Source organism: Oreochromis niloticus, linkage group LG15 (genome assembly GCF_001858045.2).
Source record: "Oreochromis niloticus isolate F11D_XX linkage group LG15, O_niloticus_UMD_NMBU, whole genome shotgun sequence".
In the NCBI taxonomy this organism is placed as follows: domain Eukaryota; kingdom Metazoa; phylum Chordata; class Actinopteri; order Cichliformes; family Cichlidae; genus Oreochromis; species Oreochromis niloticus.
Genome location: NC_031980.2, coordinates 38784489 through 38799985, shown reverse-complemented (window position 1 = coordinate 38799985; position 15497 = coordinate 38784489). Strand labels below are relative to the sequence as shown.

Genomic DNA, 15497 nt, shown 5'->3' with positions numbered 1-15497 from the left:
AACAGTTTTTCAAAGAAGTCAACATTCAGGTTTGGCCCACTTAGACCACAGCAAATTCTGGTGTTTAGGTGAACTGTGACTCAGAACGGAGGAGGGGTGATGTTTCAAAGACTGCAGGAGAGGGAGGAACTAAGCCTGATACTGTGGATTATTCCAGTTTCATTAACATCAAATCCTTTAACATCAACATGTTGGCCTGCTGTTACATGTTTAACTACAGATTTTAATAATACACTGTGAATATTATGAACATGCTTTTACAGGAAGAAACCTGTGGCAGAACCAGGCTCAGGGAGGGGCAGCCATCTGCTGCGACCAGTTGGGGTGAGAGAAGGAAAACAGGATGAAAGGACATGCTGTGGAAGAGAGACAGAGATTAATAACAGATATGATTCAATGCAGAGAGGTCTATTAACACGTTGAGTGAGAAAGGTGACTGGAAAGGAAAAACTCAATGCATCATGGGAATCCCCCAGCAGCCTACGTCTATTGCAGCATAACTAAGAGAGGATTCAGGGTCACCTGGTCCAGCCCTAACTATATGCTTTAGCAAAAAGGAATGTTTTTGTCACGGTTCTGGGTCCGTTGGACCCAGTATTTTGAGTTTATTATGTTTTGGTTTATTTTTGAGTAATGGATTGTTTTCTTATTATCTTGTTGTGCTGATTATTGTGGTGGTGGTGATTACTAGTTTCATGTTTCTGTTTATTGGTGATTAGGATTTGTGTTCTCATGTGTGGGTTTAGGTGTCATTTTCCATGTGTCTCTCAGTGTCGGGTCTGCGTCTTTGTGTAGTGTTCTTGTTTCCTGTTTTATTGTGAAGGTCTGCGTCTCATGTGAGTGTGTTCAGTTTTACCTCTGTCTCGTCTTGTTAATTACTCCCAGCTGTGTCCACCACCTGTGTGTAATCTCCTTGTGTTTCTCTGTATTTAAGTCACGTCTTTAGTCATTGTTGTTGCTGGTCCGTCTGCGTATCCACCCTGTTTCATTCTGTGTGTTTCCCTGCCGTCTTCCATCATTCCGTCTCCTGCTATTCGTGTTCAGGTTTGTGCTCTTGTTCAGGCTCCGTAGTTTAGTTTACCCAGTATAGTTCAGTTCTCCGTTTGCTGTTTGTCCATTTCCTTTGTGTTTAATAAACCACCCTCTCACCGGTACAAGTGCCTGCGTTTGGATCCTCCTTTAATTTCCACACGGCCCCTCTCACTCGCCGTGACAGTACGGACCAGCCAGATATGGATCCAGCGGCATTCACCCCACCCTCGGAGCTTCGAGAGCTCATAACGGACTCAGCTACCAAAATAATCAACCTGTGGCTTGAGCATGAGGGTGAAGCGTTTCTTTACGTTCTGGAAGTCAGGCTACGACAGCTTTTGTCCGATTATCCCTGGCTATTGGACTCACTCCACCCGCTCATACAAAACTTCATTCTCCATGAACTACACCTTCACCCCCCCGCCGCCACTGCTCACCCGCTCGCTTCAACGGAGGACGTGCCGTCCGTACCGCCGGATGAGGAGTTACCCGGCCCGTCGGAGCCGTCTCCACGGAGGAAGCGACGTTCACGCCGCCGGCGCGGCACCCCACAGCCAGAGTTCAGAATGACAGAGCAGCCGGCTGTGGTGAGTGAAAGGGACACTTTTCCTGCTGCGTCAGATTCAGTGACTGTGTTTTCTGGCGCTATTTTTTGTGTGCCTTCTGACGCTAACAATGATTTTTCTGTCTCACCCATGGCCATTGCGCTTCAGACTTCCTTTTCTGAGCCTACGTTCAGAGTTAATGACTGTGTTCACACTGTTTCTGAGCCTGGAGTTACTGAGTTTAGCATATTGAGTTTAGAGAATGAAAATGTTTGGGACTCTTTTTCATCTGCACTGGTCAATTCAGGGGAAGCTGTAGACCTCACTGAAACAGAGCTTCCTGACCATATTCCCCCATCCACACCTTCACCACAATTCAATGTGGGGTCTGTAACACAGTTAGCAGTACAGTTAGCAGTTCAGTCAGCAGGCCAGCTGCCCTCAGTTCAGTCAGCAGGCCAGCTGCCCTCAGTTCAGTCAGCAGGCCAGCTGCCCTCAGTTCAGTCAGCAGGCCAGCTGCCCTCAGTTCTGTTGGCCTCTCCACCACCTATTACGCCTTCACTACAGTCGTCTCCGCTACCTGTAGGTCAGTCTGTAGTCGCTCCGCTGCCTATAGCTCAGCTGCCACTTGTTCATCTGTCTGCTCACTCACTCATTCAGTCACCATCCTCACCGTCTCGTTACGAGCAGGGAACACACTTCACCACGACATCTGCTGGTTCTCTTAAGCTGGTCACCTCAGAGACAGTTGCTCCCTCTAGGGCCTCCCCAGAGGCTGGGTGTCACTCACCAGCTGACTCTGGACCCCTAGAGGTCAAGACGCCAGCGCCAGCAGTTTCACTGGGGAACTCACCAGAGCAGTCTCGGCTCTCAGCGCCCCCTGAGAGCTCAAGTGATTTCACCCGTCCGCCTCCGTCCTCTGCTGAGTGTATTGGGGAACACTTTCAGCCCTCTGAGGACTGCATCCCACTGTTGCTGCCTGAGTCTAGCCACTGTGCTGCTCAGTTCCAGCCAGTGTCCACACCGGCAGAGGTCTGCGTACCTGCTGCCTCAGTGTCTGTTTCCGCTGGAGGGCCCGAGTCGCCCGTCCAGCCTCAAGTTTCGTTAGCTGGGGGTTTGGGAGAACCCAGCCAGCATCCTGCCTCGTCGGCTGGAGGGCCTGAGGAGCCCGTCCAGCCTCAAGTTTCGTCTGCTGGGGGTTCGGGAGAGCCCAGCCAGCCTCAAGTTTCGTCTGCTGGGGGTTCGGGAGAGCCCAGCCAGCTTCAAGTGTCGTCAGCTGGGGGTTCGGGAGAGCCCAGCCAGCTTCAAGTTCCGTCTGCTGGGGGTTCAGGTGAACCCAGACAGCATCCTGCCTCGTTGGCTGGGGGTTCAGGTGAACCCAGCCAGCCTCAAGTGTCGTCAGCTGGAGGGCCCGAGGAGCCCGTCCAGCCTTATGCCACGTCTGCTGGAGGGTCCGAGGGGCCCGTTCAGCCTCCTGTCTCCGCTGGAGGGTCCGAGGGGCCCGTTCAGCCTCCTGTGTCGTCTGCTGGAGGGTCCGAGGGGCCCGTTCAGCCTCCTGTGTCGTCTGCTGGAGGGCCCGAGTCGCCTGTCCAGCCTCCTGTGTCGTCAGCTGGTGGGCCGGAGTCGCCCGTCCAGGCTCCTGTGTCGTCTGCTGAAGGGCCCGAGTCGCCCGTCCAGCCTCCTGTGTCGTCAGCTGGTGGGTCCGAGGAGCCCGTCCAGCACCACACCTCGTTAGCTGAGGGTCCTGGAGGGCCCAGACAGCACATCCTCCCGTCTGCTGGCGGTCCGGGGAGGGCTGTTCAGCCATCACCGGCTAAATCATCCCCCGCGACATCTACATCTCCGCCTGCAGCTTCATCATCTCCGCCTGCAGCCGCAGCTTCATCATCTCCGCCTGCAGCCGCAGCTTCATCATCTCCGCCTGCAGCCGCAGCTTCATCATCTCCGCCTGCAGCCGCAGCTTCATCCGCAGCCGCAGCTTCATCCGCAGCCGCAGCTTCATCCGCAGCCGCAGCTTCATCCGCGCCTGCAGCCGTCCCGCTGCCGTCAGGTTCCGCAGCCGTCCCGCTGCCGTCAGGTTCCGCAGCCGTCCCGCTGCCGTCAGGTTCCGCAGCCGTCCCGCTGCCGTCAGGTCCGGCCCCCGTGTCTTCATCCACGCCTGCAGCATCATCGCCTGCAGCCGTCTCGCTGCCGTCAGGTTCCGCAGCCGTCTCGCTGCCGTCAGGTTCCGCAGCCGTCTCGCTGCCGTCAGGTTCCGCAGCCGTCTCGCTGCCGTCAGGTTCCGCAGCCGCTCCGCCGTCGCCTGGTCCTGCCTCGTCGGCTTCGTCCACGCCTTCATCCTCGCCAGGTCCGGCTTCGTCCACGCCTTCGTCCACGCCTGGCCCGGCTTCGTCCACGCCTTCGTCCACGCCTGGCCCGGCTTCGTCCACGCCTTCGTCCACGCCTGGCCCGGCTTCATCCACGCCTTCGTCCACGCCTGGCCCGGCTTCATCCACGCCTTCGTCCTCGCCAGGTCCGGCTTCGTCTGGTCCTGACTTGTCCACGTCTGGCCCTGCCTCGTCTGGTCCTGCGGTTGCTACACCGTCATGGGACCCAGCTCGTCCTGTTCCGCCTCCCCTCTGCCGGCCGTTTTCCAGGCCTCTAAGTTGGCGTCATGGCCGTCGAGGTCGGCCTCCGGAGGGAGATCGTCGCCGCTGCTGGCATTGCAGCCGACCTCCGGATCTGCTCAGTGGCCGCCGTTGCCGTGTGCACGGTCGGCCTCCGGAACTGTTTGCCCGTGGCCGCCACTGCCTTCCAAGTGGCCGGCCTCCTGACCTGTTTTGGCTCCTGTGTGGCCGACCCCCGGGTCGACCTCCTGAACTGCTTGTGGACTCTTGTTGAGCTTTGGTTTTTGTATTTTCCTGTGCTTTGGGACTGTTTTCTTGTGTTTTTGAACTGTCTTGCTCCTTGTTTTTTTTGTTTGGTTTCTGTCCCTCCGTCCTGGACCCCTCCGCCCGCCCTGGCCTGGTGCTTTGTTGTGGTTTTTCGTTTGGGGCTGTCGGGAGCCAGCCCTTAGAGGGGGGTACTGTCACGGTTCTGGGTCCGTTGGACCCAGTATTTTGAGTTTATTATGTTTTGGTTTATTTTTGAGTAATGGATTGTTTTCTTATTATCTTGTTGTGCTGATTATTGTGGTGGTGGTGATTACTAGTTTCATGTTTCTGTTTATTGGTGATTAGGATTTGTGTTCTCATGTGTGGGTTTAGGTGTCATTTTCCATGTGTCTCTCAGTGTCGGGTCTGCGTCTTTGTGTAGTGTTCTTGTTTCCTGTTTTATTGTGAAGGTCTGCGTCTCATGTGAGTGTGTTCAGTTTTACCTCTGTCTCGTCTTGTTAATTACTCCCAGCTGTGTCCACCACCTGTGTGTAATCTCCTTGTGTTTCTCTGTATTTAAGTCACGTCTTTAGTCATTGTTGTTGCTGGTCCGTCTGCGTATCCACCCTGTTTCATTCTGTGTGTTTCCCTGCCGTCTTCCATCATTCCGTCTCCTGCTATTCGTGTTCAGGTTTGTGCTCTTGTTCAGGCTCCGTAGTTTAGTTTACCCAGTATAGTTCAGTTCTCCGTTTGCTGTTTGTCCATTTCCTTTGTGTTTAATAAACCACCCTCTCACCGGTACAAGTGCCTGCGTTTGGATCCTCCTTTAATTTCCACACGGCCCCTCTCACTCGCCGTGACAGTTTTAAGCCTAATCTTGTCAGGCAGTGATCAGCTGATCACGGGGTCGGGCTTAAAAGAGAGACACCACCCACCTGTTCTCCGCTCAGACATCGATCTCTTCATGTCAGGAGCTCCGAATCCTTGCCGACGTCAGTCTCCACCTGCTTCAGCAACTGTGAGTGTTTTCTCTTTTGACTCATCTGCTCATCCCGACTCGGCTCGCTCTCCATCTGTAACGTCGGTTCCGAAGCCGTGCTTTGTGCACCGATCGTTACTAAAGTAACTGCGTGCCTGTTCCAACCCACCGCTAGCCTTTGCCGCGTTTGGGTCTAGCCAGCACGCCACACGGGCACGCCGAATTGCTGTGTTTAATTCGCTCGTTTCCCCCGATTGTGACAGGATGTCTGAGCCCGTCATAGAGTCAGCGGAATTCGAACGGCTGAAAGCCGAAGTGATATACCTTCACAGCGTGGTGGATCGGTTAAGCACAAAAATGGAATCTCTCACCGGAACTGTCCTCCAACTTTCCACTTCCGTCACCTCGCTGCAACGTCAGCCAACGCCGGTGAGCGCGGAACCCCAGATCGGACTGCCAGATAAGTGGAACGAAGTTGATGGCCGACCTGATGGCTTGCTCGCCACTCTAGACATGCTGTTTGAATGTCAGCCCACTAAATACGACACCGCCCACACAAAAGTAGCAATCTTAACCTCTCTCTTGTCTGGCCAGGCCCAGGAATGGGCCGCGGCTCTCTACAACAATAAATCAGCAGCTTGCAATGACTACGTCCTGTTCGTGGAGGAATTAAAGAAGACATTTGTTCCCCCGAGCAGTGAAGTGGAAGTGGAGTCACAGCTGCTTCATTTACGCCAGGGCAACCGACCAGTCTGTCACTTTGCTTCACAATTCCGTACCCTGGCCGCTGAGCTAAATTGGGGAGATGCCTCTCTACGATCCATCTTTTTGGAGGGGCTGGCTGATTACATCCGAGATGAGATGACCGGTCGTGAGGGCCCCCAAATTTCTGGATGAGGCCGTGGACCTCGCCCTGAAGATCGACCAACGAGTGATGTCGCGGCCTCGCCACACCCCTCGGGCCTTTAAAGGGCCACGTCTTCGCAGTCTCCTCCCCCCTCTGAAGCAGCAGCTGCTAGCCCAAGCAGCACGTCCAGCGGGAGCCCATGCAGCTGGGTAGACTGTCTAAAGAGGAGAGAGAGAGACGCTGGCGTGAGGGTCTCTGTGCCTATTGTGGATCAGCTTGACCCCGTCGTCCCCAGTGCCCGCTACGCCCGGGAAACGACGACGCCAGGTAGACTGCGGGGGAGTCCCACCTGGCCCATCCCACTCTAACCCCTCTCGTTTTCTGTTACCAGTAATATTTCACCTGAAGCACCAGCAGTTCTCATCTGAAGCTCTCCTGGATACCGGAGCAGCCGAGAACTTCATCAACCAGAAACTAGCCTCTTGACTTCGCATTCCGTTAACCCCTGTTGATCGATTTTTCCCAGTGACCTCCGTAGATGGGCGACCCCTCCAACCCTACCCGGTCCAGTTCCAGACCCGGCCGGTTCACATGTCTATCGGGGATCATCAGGAGGAGATCCGGTTTCTAGTGGTCTCGGCCACTTCCTCCCCTCTCATCCTAGGATACCCCTGGTTCCGTCACCATGACCCCCACATCTCCTGGTCGTCCTGCCAGATCGTGGATTGGGGTCCCCAATGTCCACACCACTGCCTTCTCTCTCGGACCAAAGTGAACTCCAAGTCGGAAGAGGCCTCTCCCCCAGAGCCCATTGATCTGGATAAGATCCCTCCGGCCTACCACGACCTCCTCACCGTTCCTACGACATGGCCATTGAGCTCCTCCCGGGAGCGGTGCCCCCTCGCGGTTGCCTGTTCTCTCTGTCTCCTGAAAAGACTAAGGCCATGGAGGAGTATGTTGCTGAGGCTCTCCAACAGAGCTTCATTCGCCCTTCCACCTCTCCTGCTGCTGCTGGATTCTTCTTTGTCAAGAAGAAAGATGGCGGGCTCCGCCCCTGTATTGATTATCAGGGTCTGAATAAAGTCACTATCAAGAACCGCCATCCTCTTCCCCTGCTATCCACTGCACTCGACTCCCTCTCCCAGGCCTGCATCTTCACCAAATTGGACCTACGCAGCGTCTACAACTTGGTGCGCATCAGGGAAGGGGACGAATGGAAGACGGCCTTCATCACCCCTAACGGTCACTGGGAGTACCTCGTGATGCCCTTCAGCCTCTGCAACAGCCCTGCTGTCTTCCAACATCTGATCAACGATGTCTTGCGTGATATGATAGGCCGGTGGGTGTTTGCTTATCTAGACGACATCTTGATCTACTCCCGCACCGAAATGGACCATATTCGCCATGTGAGGGCCGTGCTGAACCGGCTGCTCGAGTACCAGCTGTTCTGCAAACTGGAGAAGTGTGCTTTCCATCAGCAGTCCACCACCTTCCTCAGCTTCACCATCTCCTCTGACGGCCTGACCATGGACCCGCAGAAGGTCCAAGCCGTGACCCAGTGGCCTCAGCCCTCCAGCCTTAAGCAGCTTCAGAGCTTCCTGGGCTTTGCCAATTTCTATCGGCGCTTTATCCGAAATTTCAGCACCATTGTCGCCCCGCTGACATCTCTCACTAAACCAGCTAACCTGCCTAAACCCTTCTGCCTCTCCCCAAGTGCACAACAAGCATTCCGGGGCCTTATTCACCGGTTCACTACGGCCCCCATCCTACTCCACCCTGATCCTGCCAGAGCTTTTGTGGTGGAGGTGGATGCCTCTGATGTCGGCGCCGGCGCCGTCCTTTCCCAGCATGGCCCAGATGGAAAACTTCACCCATGCTGCTATTTCTCCAGGAAATTTTCTCCCACGCAGCAACGGTACGGTGTCGGGGACCGCGAACTCATAGAAACAGTGGTGTTTCTGAGTAGCTTTTCTGCTTAGCAATTTAATTTAAATCTTTTGATACATCCCTTTTGCATAGTATAATCTTAACGTGCTTCATCTGATTCACCCTTTCTGTGTGCTCACTACCTAATTTATAGCTAAAGTATTCACTCACTGTCTCTGTACTGTTTTGCTAGCTTAGCTTTGCTCGTAGCTGACTCATTAGCACCATGGCTACTTCACCTGTCCCTCCTGCACTTTCCTGCTCATTGTGTCAGATGTTTAGTTACTCCTCGGCCTCCTTTAGCAGTAATGATACCTGTAACAAATGTAGCGTATTTGCAGCTCTGGAGGCCAGGATTACTGAATTGGAGACTCGGCTTCGCACCCTTCATTCACCCGTAGCTAGCCAGGCCCCTGTAGCTGGTGCAGCCGAAGATAGCGCAGGCCCCGCTAGCTGTTCCCCGGCAGACCCCAAGCAGCTGGGGAAAGAGGGCGGCTGGGTGACGGTGAGGAGGAAGCATAGTCTTAAACAGAAGCCCCAGGTACACCACCAACCTGTTCATGTGTCTAACCGTTTTTCCCCACTCGGCGACACACCCGCCGGGGGTCAAACTCTGGTAATTGGTGATTCTGTTCTCAGACATGTGAAGCTAGAGACACCGGCAACCATAGTCAATTGTCTTCCAGGGGCCAGAGCAGGCGACATTGAAGGAAATTTAAAACTGCTGGCTAAGGGTAAACGTAAATACAGTAAGATCATAATTCACGTCGGCAGTAATGACACCCGGTTACGCCAATCGGAGGTCACTAAAATCAATATTGAATCGGTGTGTAACTTTGCCAAAACAATGTCGGACTCTGTAGTTTTCTCTGGTCCCCTCCCCAATCAGACCAGGAGTGACATGTTTAGCCGCATGTTCTCCTTAAATTGCTGGCTGTCTGAGTGGTGTCCCAGAAACGATGTGGGCTTCATAGATAATTGGCAAACCTTCTGGAGGAAACCTGGTCTTGTTAGGAGAGACGGCATCCATCCCACTTTGGATGGAGCAGCTCTCATTTCTAGAAATATGGACCAATTTATTAAACCCCCCAAAATATGACTATCCAGAGTTGGGACCAGGAAGCAGAGTTGCAGTCTTACATGCCTCTCTGCAGCTTCTCTCCTCCTGCTACCCCCCCAAAAACCCATCTCCATTGAGACTGTGTCAGCTCCCAAAAAGACAAAAAACAAACCAAAAACCAGCAATAAACAACTTAAACATAAAAAAATCACAAAGAAAGAACAATACAGTATCCACATCTGAACCAAAGAGTAAAACAGTGAAATGTGGATTATTAAATATTAGGTCTCTCTCCTCCAAGTCTCTGTTAGTACATGACTTAATAATTGATCAACAAATAGATTTACTCTGCCTTACAGAAACCTGGTTGTAGGAGGATGAGTATTTTAGTTTAAATGAATCAACACCCCCGAGTCATTCTAACTACCAGAAATCTCGAAGCACAGGCCGAGGGGGTGGTGTGGCAGCAATTTTTCACACCAGTCTATTAATTAACGAAAGACCAAGACAGACTTTTAATTCATTTGAAAGCCTGATGCTTAGCCTTGTCCAACCCAGCTGTAAAACTCAGAAACAAGTCTTATTTGTTATTATCTATCGTCCACCTGGGCCTTACAAAGAGTTTCTCTCTGATTTCTCAGACTTTTTATCTGATTTAGTGCTCAGCTCAGATAAAATAATTATTGTGGGTGATTTTAACATCCATGTAGATGCTAAAAATGACAGCCTCAACATTGCATTTAATCTGTTATTAGACTCAACTGGCTTCTCTCAAAATGTAAAAGAACCCACCCACCACTTTAATCACACTCTAGATCTTGTTTTAACATATGGCATAGAAACTGAACATCTAACAGTGTTTCCTGAAAACTCTCTGCTGTCTGATCATTTCCTGATAACATTCACATTTACAATAATTGATTACACAGCAGTGGAGATTAGACTTTATCAAAGTAGATGTCTTTCTGAAAGTGCTGTAACTAAGTTTAAGAATATAATCCGCCCACTGTTATCATCTTCAATGCTCTGTACCAACATAGAGCAGAGCAGCTATCTGAACGCTACTCCAACAGAGGTCGATTATCTTGTTAATAATTTTACCTCCTCACTGCGTACGACTCTGGATACTGTAGCTCCTGTGAAAACTAAGGCCTCAAATCCGAAGTACCTGACTCCGTGGTATAATTCTCAAACACGTAACCTAAAGCAGATAACTCGTAAGCTGGAGAGGAAATGGCGTGTCACAAATTTGGAGGATCATCATTTAGCCTGGAGAAATAGTTTGCTGCTTTATAAGAAAGCCCTCCGGAAAGCCAGAACATCTTACTATTCGTCACTGATTGAAGAAAATAAGAACAACCCCAGGTTTCTCTTCAGCACTGTAGCCAGGCTGACAAAAAGTCAGAGCTCTAGTGAGCCAACAATCCCTTTATCGTTAACTAGTAATGACTTCATGAACTTCTTCACAAATAAAATTTTTATCATTAGAGAAAAAATTACCAATAATCATCCCACAGATGTAATATTATCTACAGCTACTTTTAGTACCATCGATGTTAAGTTAGACTCTTTTTCTCCAATTGATCTTTCTGAGTTAACTTCAATAATTAATTCCTCCAAACCATCAACGTGTCTTTTAGACCCCATTCCTACAAAACTGCTCAAAGAAGTCCTGCCATTAATTAATTCTTCAATCTTAAATATGATCAACCTATCTCTAATAATCGGCTATGTACCACAGGCCTTCAAGCTGGCTGTGGTTAAACCTTTACTTAAAAAGCCATCCCTAGACCCAGCTGTCTTAGCTAATTATAGGCCAATCTCCAACCTTCCTTTCATATCAAAAATCCTTGAAAGAGTAGTTGTCAAAGAGCTAACAGATCATCTGCAGAGGAATGGCTTATCTGAAGAGTTTCGGTCAGGTTTCAGAGCTCAGCACAGAAACAGCTTTAGTGAAGGTTACAAATGATCTTCTTATGGCCTCAGACAGTGGACTCATCTCTATGTTTGTCCTGCTAGACCTTAGTGCTGCTGTCAAAGGAAAACCTGGAAGGAGAGCAAGAAACACAAACTCAGTTTATTTCGTGTACACGGGCGAAGCTTACTGTGTGGCAAGACACAAGCAAGTCGCGCAGAGCCTCAGTCCGTTCTTTATTTTATAGCAGAGAATAGATTACACAGCATCTCTAGGTGGAGCATACGTAATAGAAAAACATCTCTAGATATGGTTATCGCATGAGTGGCCGTTATCCATAAGACAAGAGGAACTAGTATCCTTTGTCATATCAGCTTCAGGTTGGAACTGTCTCTGCCTGAGCGTGTGTGACGTTGTAACTTCCTTACGCATGCTTCTGTTCCTTAATCTGTAGGTTACAGACACATCATGTTCTCACAAGAAATTATACTTAAGCAAAATAAAGGTTATCAAAGTAAGTAAATGTAAAAATCTCTTAACATTCCCTCCTGTTTTTGCTGATTTTATTTCTTCATAAAACATGCTTAAAACATCAAAGTCTACTTTCTTGCTGTCTGCATTTTCAAGTAGCTCGTCATTGTGCATGTGATTTTAGTCAAACATGGTTATATTCACGTTATAATTTTAAACAGTGGTATTTTCATCATTTTCATCTTCACTCTCATCATTAGGTTCTAAATCAAGTGGAATACTGACGTATGCTGCAAGTGAGGTGTTAATCATTCGTTTGATTATGGCTTTTAGACATGGGATAATACATGTGGCAAAGTAGCAGAACAAAATTAAAAACACTCCAACTCCAATGAGTAGTCTCTTCAGTACTTGTAGCCATGAGCCGTTGAAAAGCCAGGTGAACCAGTCAGTGGTGTTTTTCACATAGTCCTGACTTTGGGCTTCCTTCAGTTGCCTTAAGGCATTCAGAGCATCAGTCATGTTTGAGGAATGCACATTGTCCGGGATGTAGGTACAGCAGGTGTTGTCGAAGAGGACACATAGTCCTTCTTTCTCGGCGAGAATCATGTCCAATACTTCTCTGTGTTGCATTACTGCAATGCGCAGAGCGTCGATTTCTTGGTTTTGTTCGTCGTTGATTTTACATGATGTGTTCAGAAAGAGTCCAAAGCGATAATCCAATGTTTCAATCCTTAACATGTTTTTTCCGGTTCCAACCCACGGAAACAGTGAGTGGAGGACCTTCTGTCCAGTGGTCCATAGTTTGAATTCCTCGGGCACATCACTGCCGTACACGGGGTCGTGTGGTTGGATACCTGGAGATGTTGATCTTCCTTTCCGTCGTGTGGTTGGGGTGGTGTTTACAGCGGTCATCCTGAAGGTGTGGTCTGATATGAAGATGGGGGCACAAACTCCGGTCCAGCCTGGGGGTAGTATGAAATAAGCACGTTGTCCACATAGCCAGGCCATTCCTTGGACCCAGTAAGAGCCATTTGAGGGGCCGGTCATGTTCACAGGGGCACCTTCTCCACTTCCAGCGGTCTGATTACAGTTAGTGGTGTTTCCAAGCGGTCTGTTACCGTTGTTTTGCTGGTAGCACATGGAGTGGTTCTTCCCTGGGGTTTGGTCCAAGAACACTGGGAAGTGAATGGATGTGTTCTGGTTTGTCATGTTGAAGTTGATCCAGAAAAGTTGGTCACACGTTCCATTGTCAAGTCCAGCGTCTTCAATGGTGATTATCTCGTGTTGGGGTGGTCCCTGAAAGATACTAAGGAAGTTAAGCGAGTAGATGGTAGAAGAGCTTGTCTCGTTGATGGTGATTTTATTATGCTGATAGCCAACGCCCGAAAAGCTGGCGGCACATTTGGCTTGTGTTTTGTTCATGTAGTCTCCATAAAAGGTGGGATGCGTTGAGGTGCTTGGCATGTGGGAGCAGACGTAACACGCAGTGTTGTTAGGCTCTCCCTTGGTTCTGTCATGCACGTAGCGATACCATGCGTTATTCATCCATGGGTGAATGTGGTCTTGTGTCATGTCACGAAGATGTGAGTTGTCATGTGTCCACCTTGTCTGTAGGTGGTGTTGTTTGTCTTCTTTATTGTCCTCGAAAAGTGCGAGGAGTCCTGCTAGGAGCAGGAGGACAGCTGCTAGGACGGCGAGTGTCTTCATGACAGCCAAACACACCTAGATCCTCGGGTGAGTAGACTACTGGCGAGAAGTAGAGGGCGGGATATACCCAATCAGCCCTCTCTTCACCAGGTAGATCACCAGAAGGTAGGGGTGCTGGAGTCTATGAGTCTAGGCTGTCACTCACTTTCTTGCAGTGGCTTTGGTGAATCCAAGATGGTCTTTCTGCTATCTTACAGGCGGTTGGTGTGGTGATGAGCACTTGGTAGGGACCTTCCCAGCGGGGTGAGCTCCAATTCTTTCTATGGAGAACTCGAATCAGGACCCAATCACCTGGCTTCAACCTGCAAGATACTGGAGAAGATTCAGAAGGCAGTTTATTGTTCAAAACAATATCTTTGTTTTCTAGTAGTTTCGACATCCATTCTGCTAGTGTGGTCTCTCTGATTGATTTATCTAAAGGTTCACTTGTGATTGGCAGTGGAAATGGTCTGCCATGAATGATTTCAAAAGGTGTGAGTTTCTGAGAACCCTGTGTTAGTCTCATCCACATTTTTACCAGGCCTATACACTCAGGCCATGGTCTCCCTGTTTCTTCCAAACATTTTCTAAGTCTCTGTTTTATTGTGCCGTTAGTTCTTTCCACTAATCCTGCACTTTGCGGGTGATAAGCACAGTGATTTTTGATGCTGAATCCTAGTGCTTCAGAGACTTTGCTGATTACCTCATTGACAAAGTGTGTCCCATTATCTGATCTTATCAGAGTGGGGATGCCATATGTTGGAATGAAATGGTTACATAAGCATTTTGCTACTGAAATGGCATCTGCTTTCTTTACTGGGTAGATTTGTGGCCATTTTGAGAATACGTCTATGATCACTAGAGCGTATTTTGAGCCTTGGCATTCATTTAGTTCAATAAAATCCATGTGGATTGTGTGGAAAGGATGAGGTGGTGTGGGAAAATGACCTCTTTTTGGTCTGAGATTCCCTTGTGCATTGTGTTTTTGGCAAATCATGCATGTTCTGACAAATTCTTTTGCTGAAGTTTCGAAATTTAGAGTATAGAAGTGTTTGGAAATTATATCTACTATCCCTCCTGTTGACACGTGAGTAACTCCATGTGTCACTAAGGCTGCTGTTTTGTATAGAGATTTTGGAAGTATTGGTTTTCCTTCACAAATCATCAAGTCATCTTTTAGTTGTGCTCCGCATTTCTGCCATTTCTTTTGCTCAGCCGTGGGAGCTGCTTTTTGTTTATCCTTTAAAACGTCAAGTGATATTTGTGAGGGTGATGTTGACATTAGTGTGTCTACAGTTTGTTGTGCCGCTGATTTTGTAGCTTGATCTGCGAAGTTATTGCCTTTTGTTATGTTTGAGTTGTCTCTTTGGTGTGCTGCACATTTACATATTGCTAGCTGTCTTGGCACAGTTATTACTTCTAAAAGTGTTTTTAGAAGATTTCCGTGTTGTACTGGATGTCCTGTGGAGGTAACCATGCCTCTATTTTGCCAGATTTTTGCAAAGTGGTGTACTGCTGAAAAAACATACTGACTGTCAGTGTGTATGTTTATGTCTTGACCTTTGTGTAATTCACGTGCTCGTATTACAATTCAGCACTTTGAGCTGAGTGGGAGGAAGTGAGGGGTTTTGCTTCTATTATTCTGTCTACTGAGGTTACAGCATAACCTACGCGGTTTCGACCTAGACTATTTTTTGATGCTGAGCCATCAACAAAAATATCTATGAAACCTGTTTGTGGTGTACTGTAAATGTCAGTGTGTGGTTTGGTTTCTTCATCTAGCTTTTTTATGCAGCAATGTGCATCACCATCTTCCAGAGTAGGAAGTAGTGTGCTAGGGTTTAGCTGTCCACATTTCTCAATTCTGATGTGGGACTGTGAGAGTAAAATGCCAACATAGGAAAGCTGTCGCACATGTGTGAGGTATGACAGGTTTGCTTGCAGTAAGATGGAGGTCACAGCATGTGGGACTTTAATGATCAATGTGTGTCCTAAAACAATATCAGCGGACTTTTTAACTGCGTCTGCTGCGGCTGCACAAGCCTGCACGCACGTAGGCAGACCCGATGCAACGGAGTCTAATTTACACGAATAAAATGCAAGTGGGCGTTGTTTTTCCCCGAAGGCCTGTGTTAGAACAGCCTTCATATAACCTGCACCTCCATCTACATGCAAGTAGAA

The 15497-nt window shown here is 49.3% G+C and overlaps 2 protein-coding genes across 2 annotated transcripts in view; both read left to right on the top strand.

Annotated features, from left to right (window-relative positions):
- The window catches only part of LOC109199848 (uncharacterized), an 827125-nt gene that overhangs the window by 43604 nt on the left and 768024 nt on the right, over window positions 1-15497 (top strand). The window lies entirely within an intron of this gene.
- On the top strand, window positions 590-4535 carry LOC109199352 (nascent polypeptide-associated complex subunit alpha, muscle-specific form-like). The gene is made up of 4 exons (XM_025898654.1): window positions 590-2163; window positions 2194-3554; window positions 3610-3622; window positions 3691-4535. Exons 1-4 carry the CDS (start codon window positions 1233-1235, stop codon window positions 4455-4457), a joined length of 3072 nt encoding a protein of 1023 aa, XP_025754439.1. The 5' UTR covers window positions 590-1232; the 3' UTR covers window positions 4458-4535.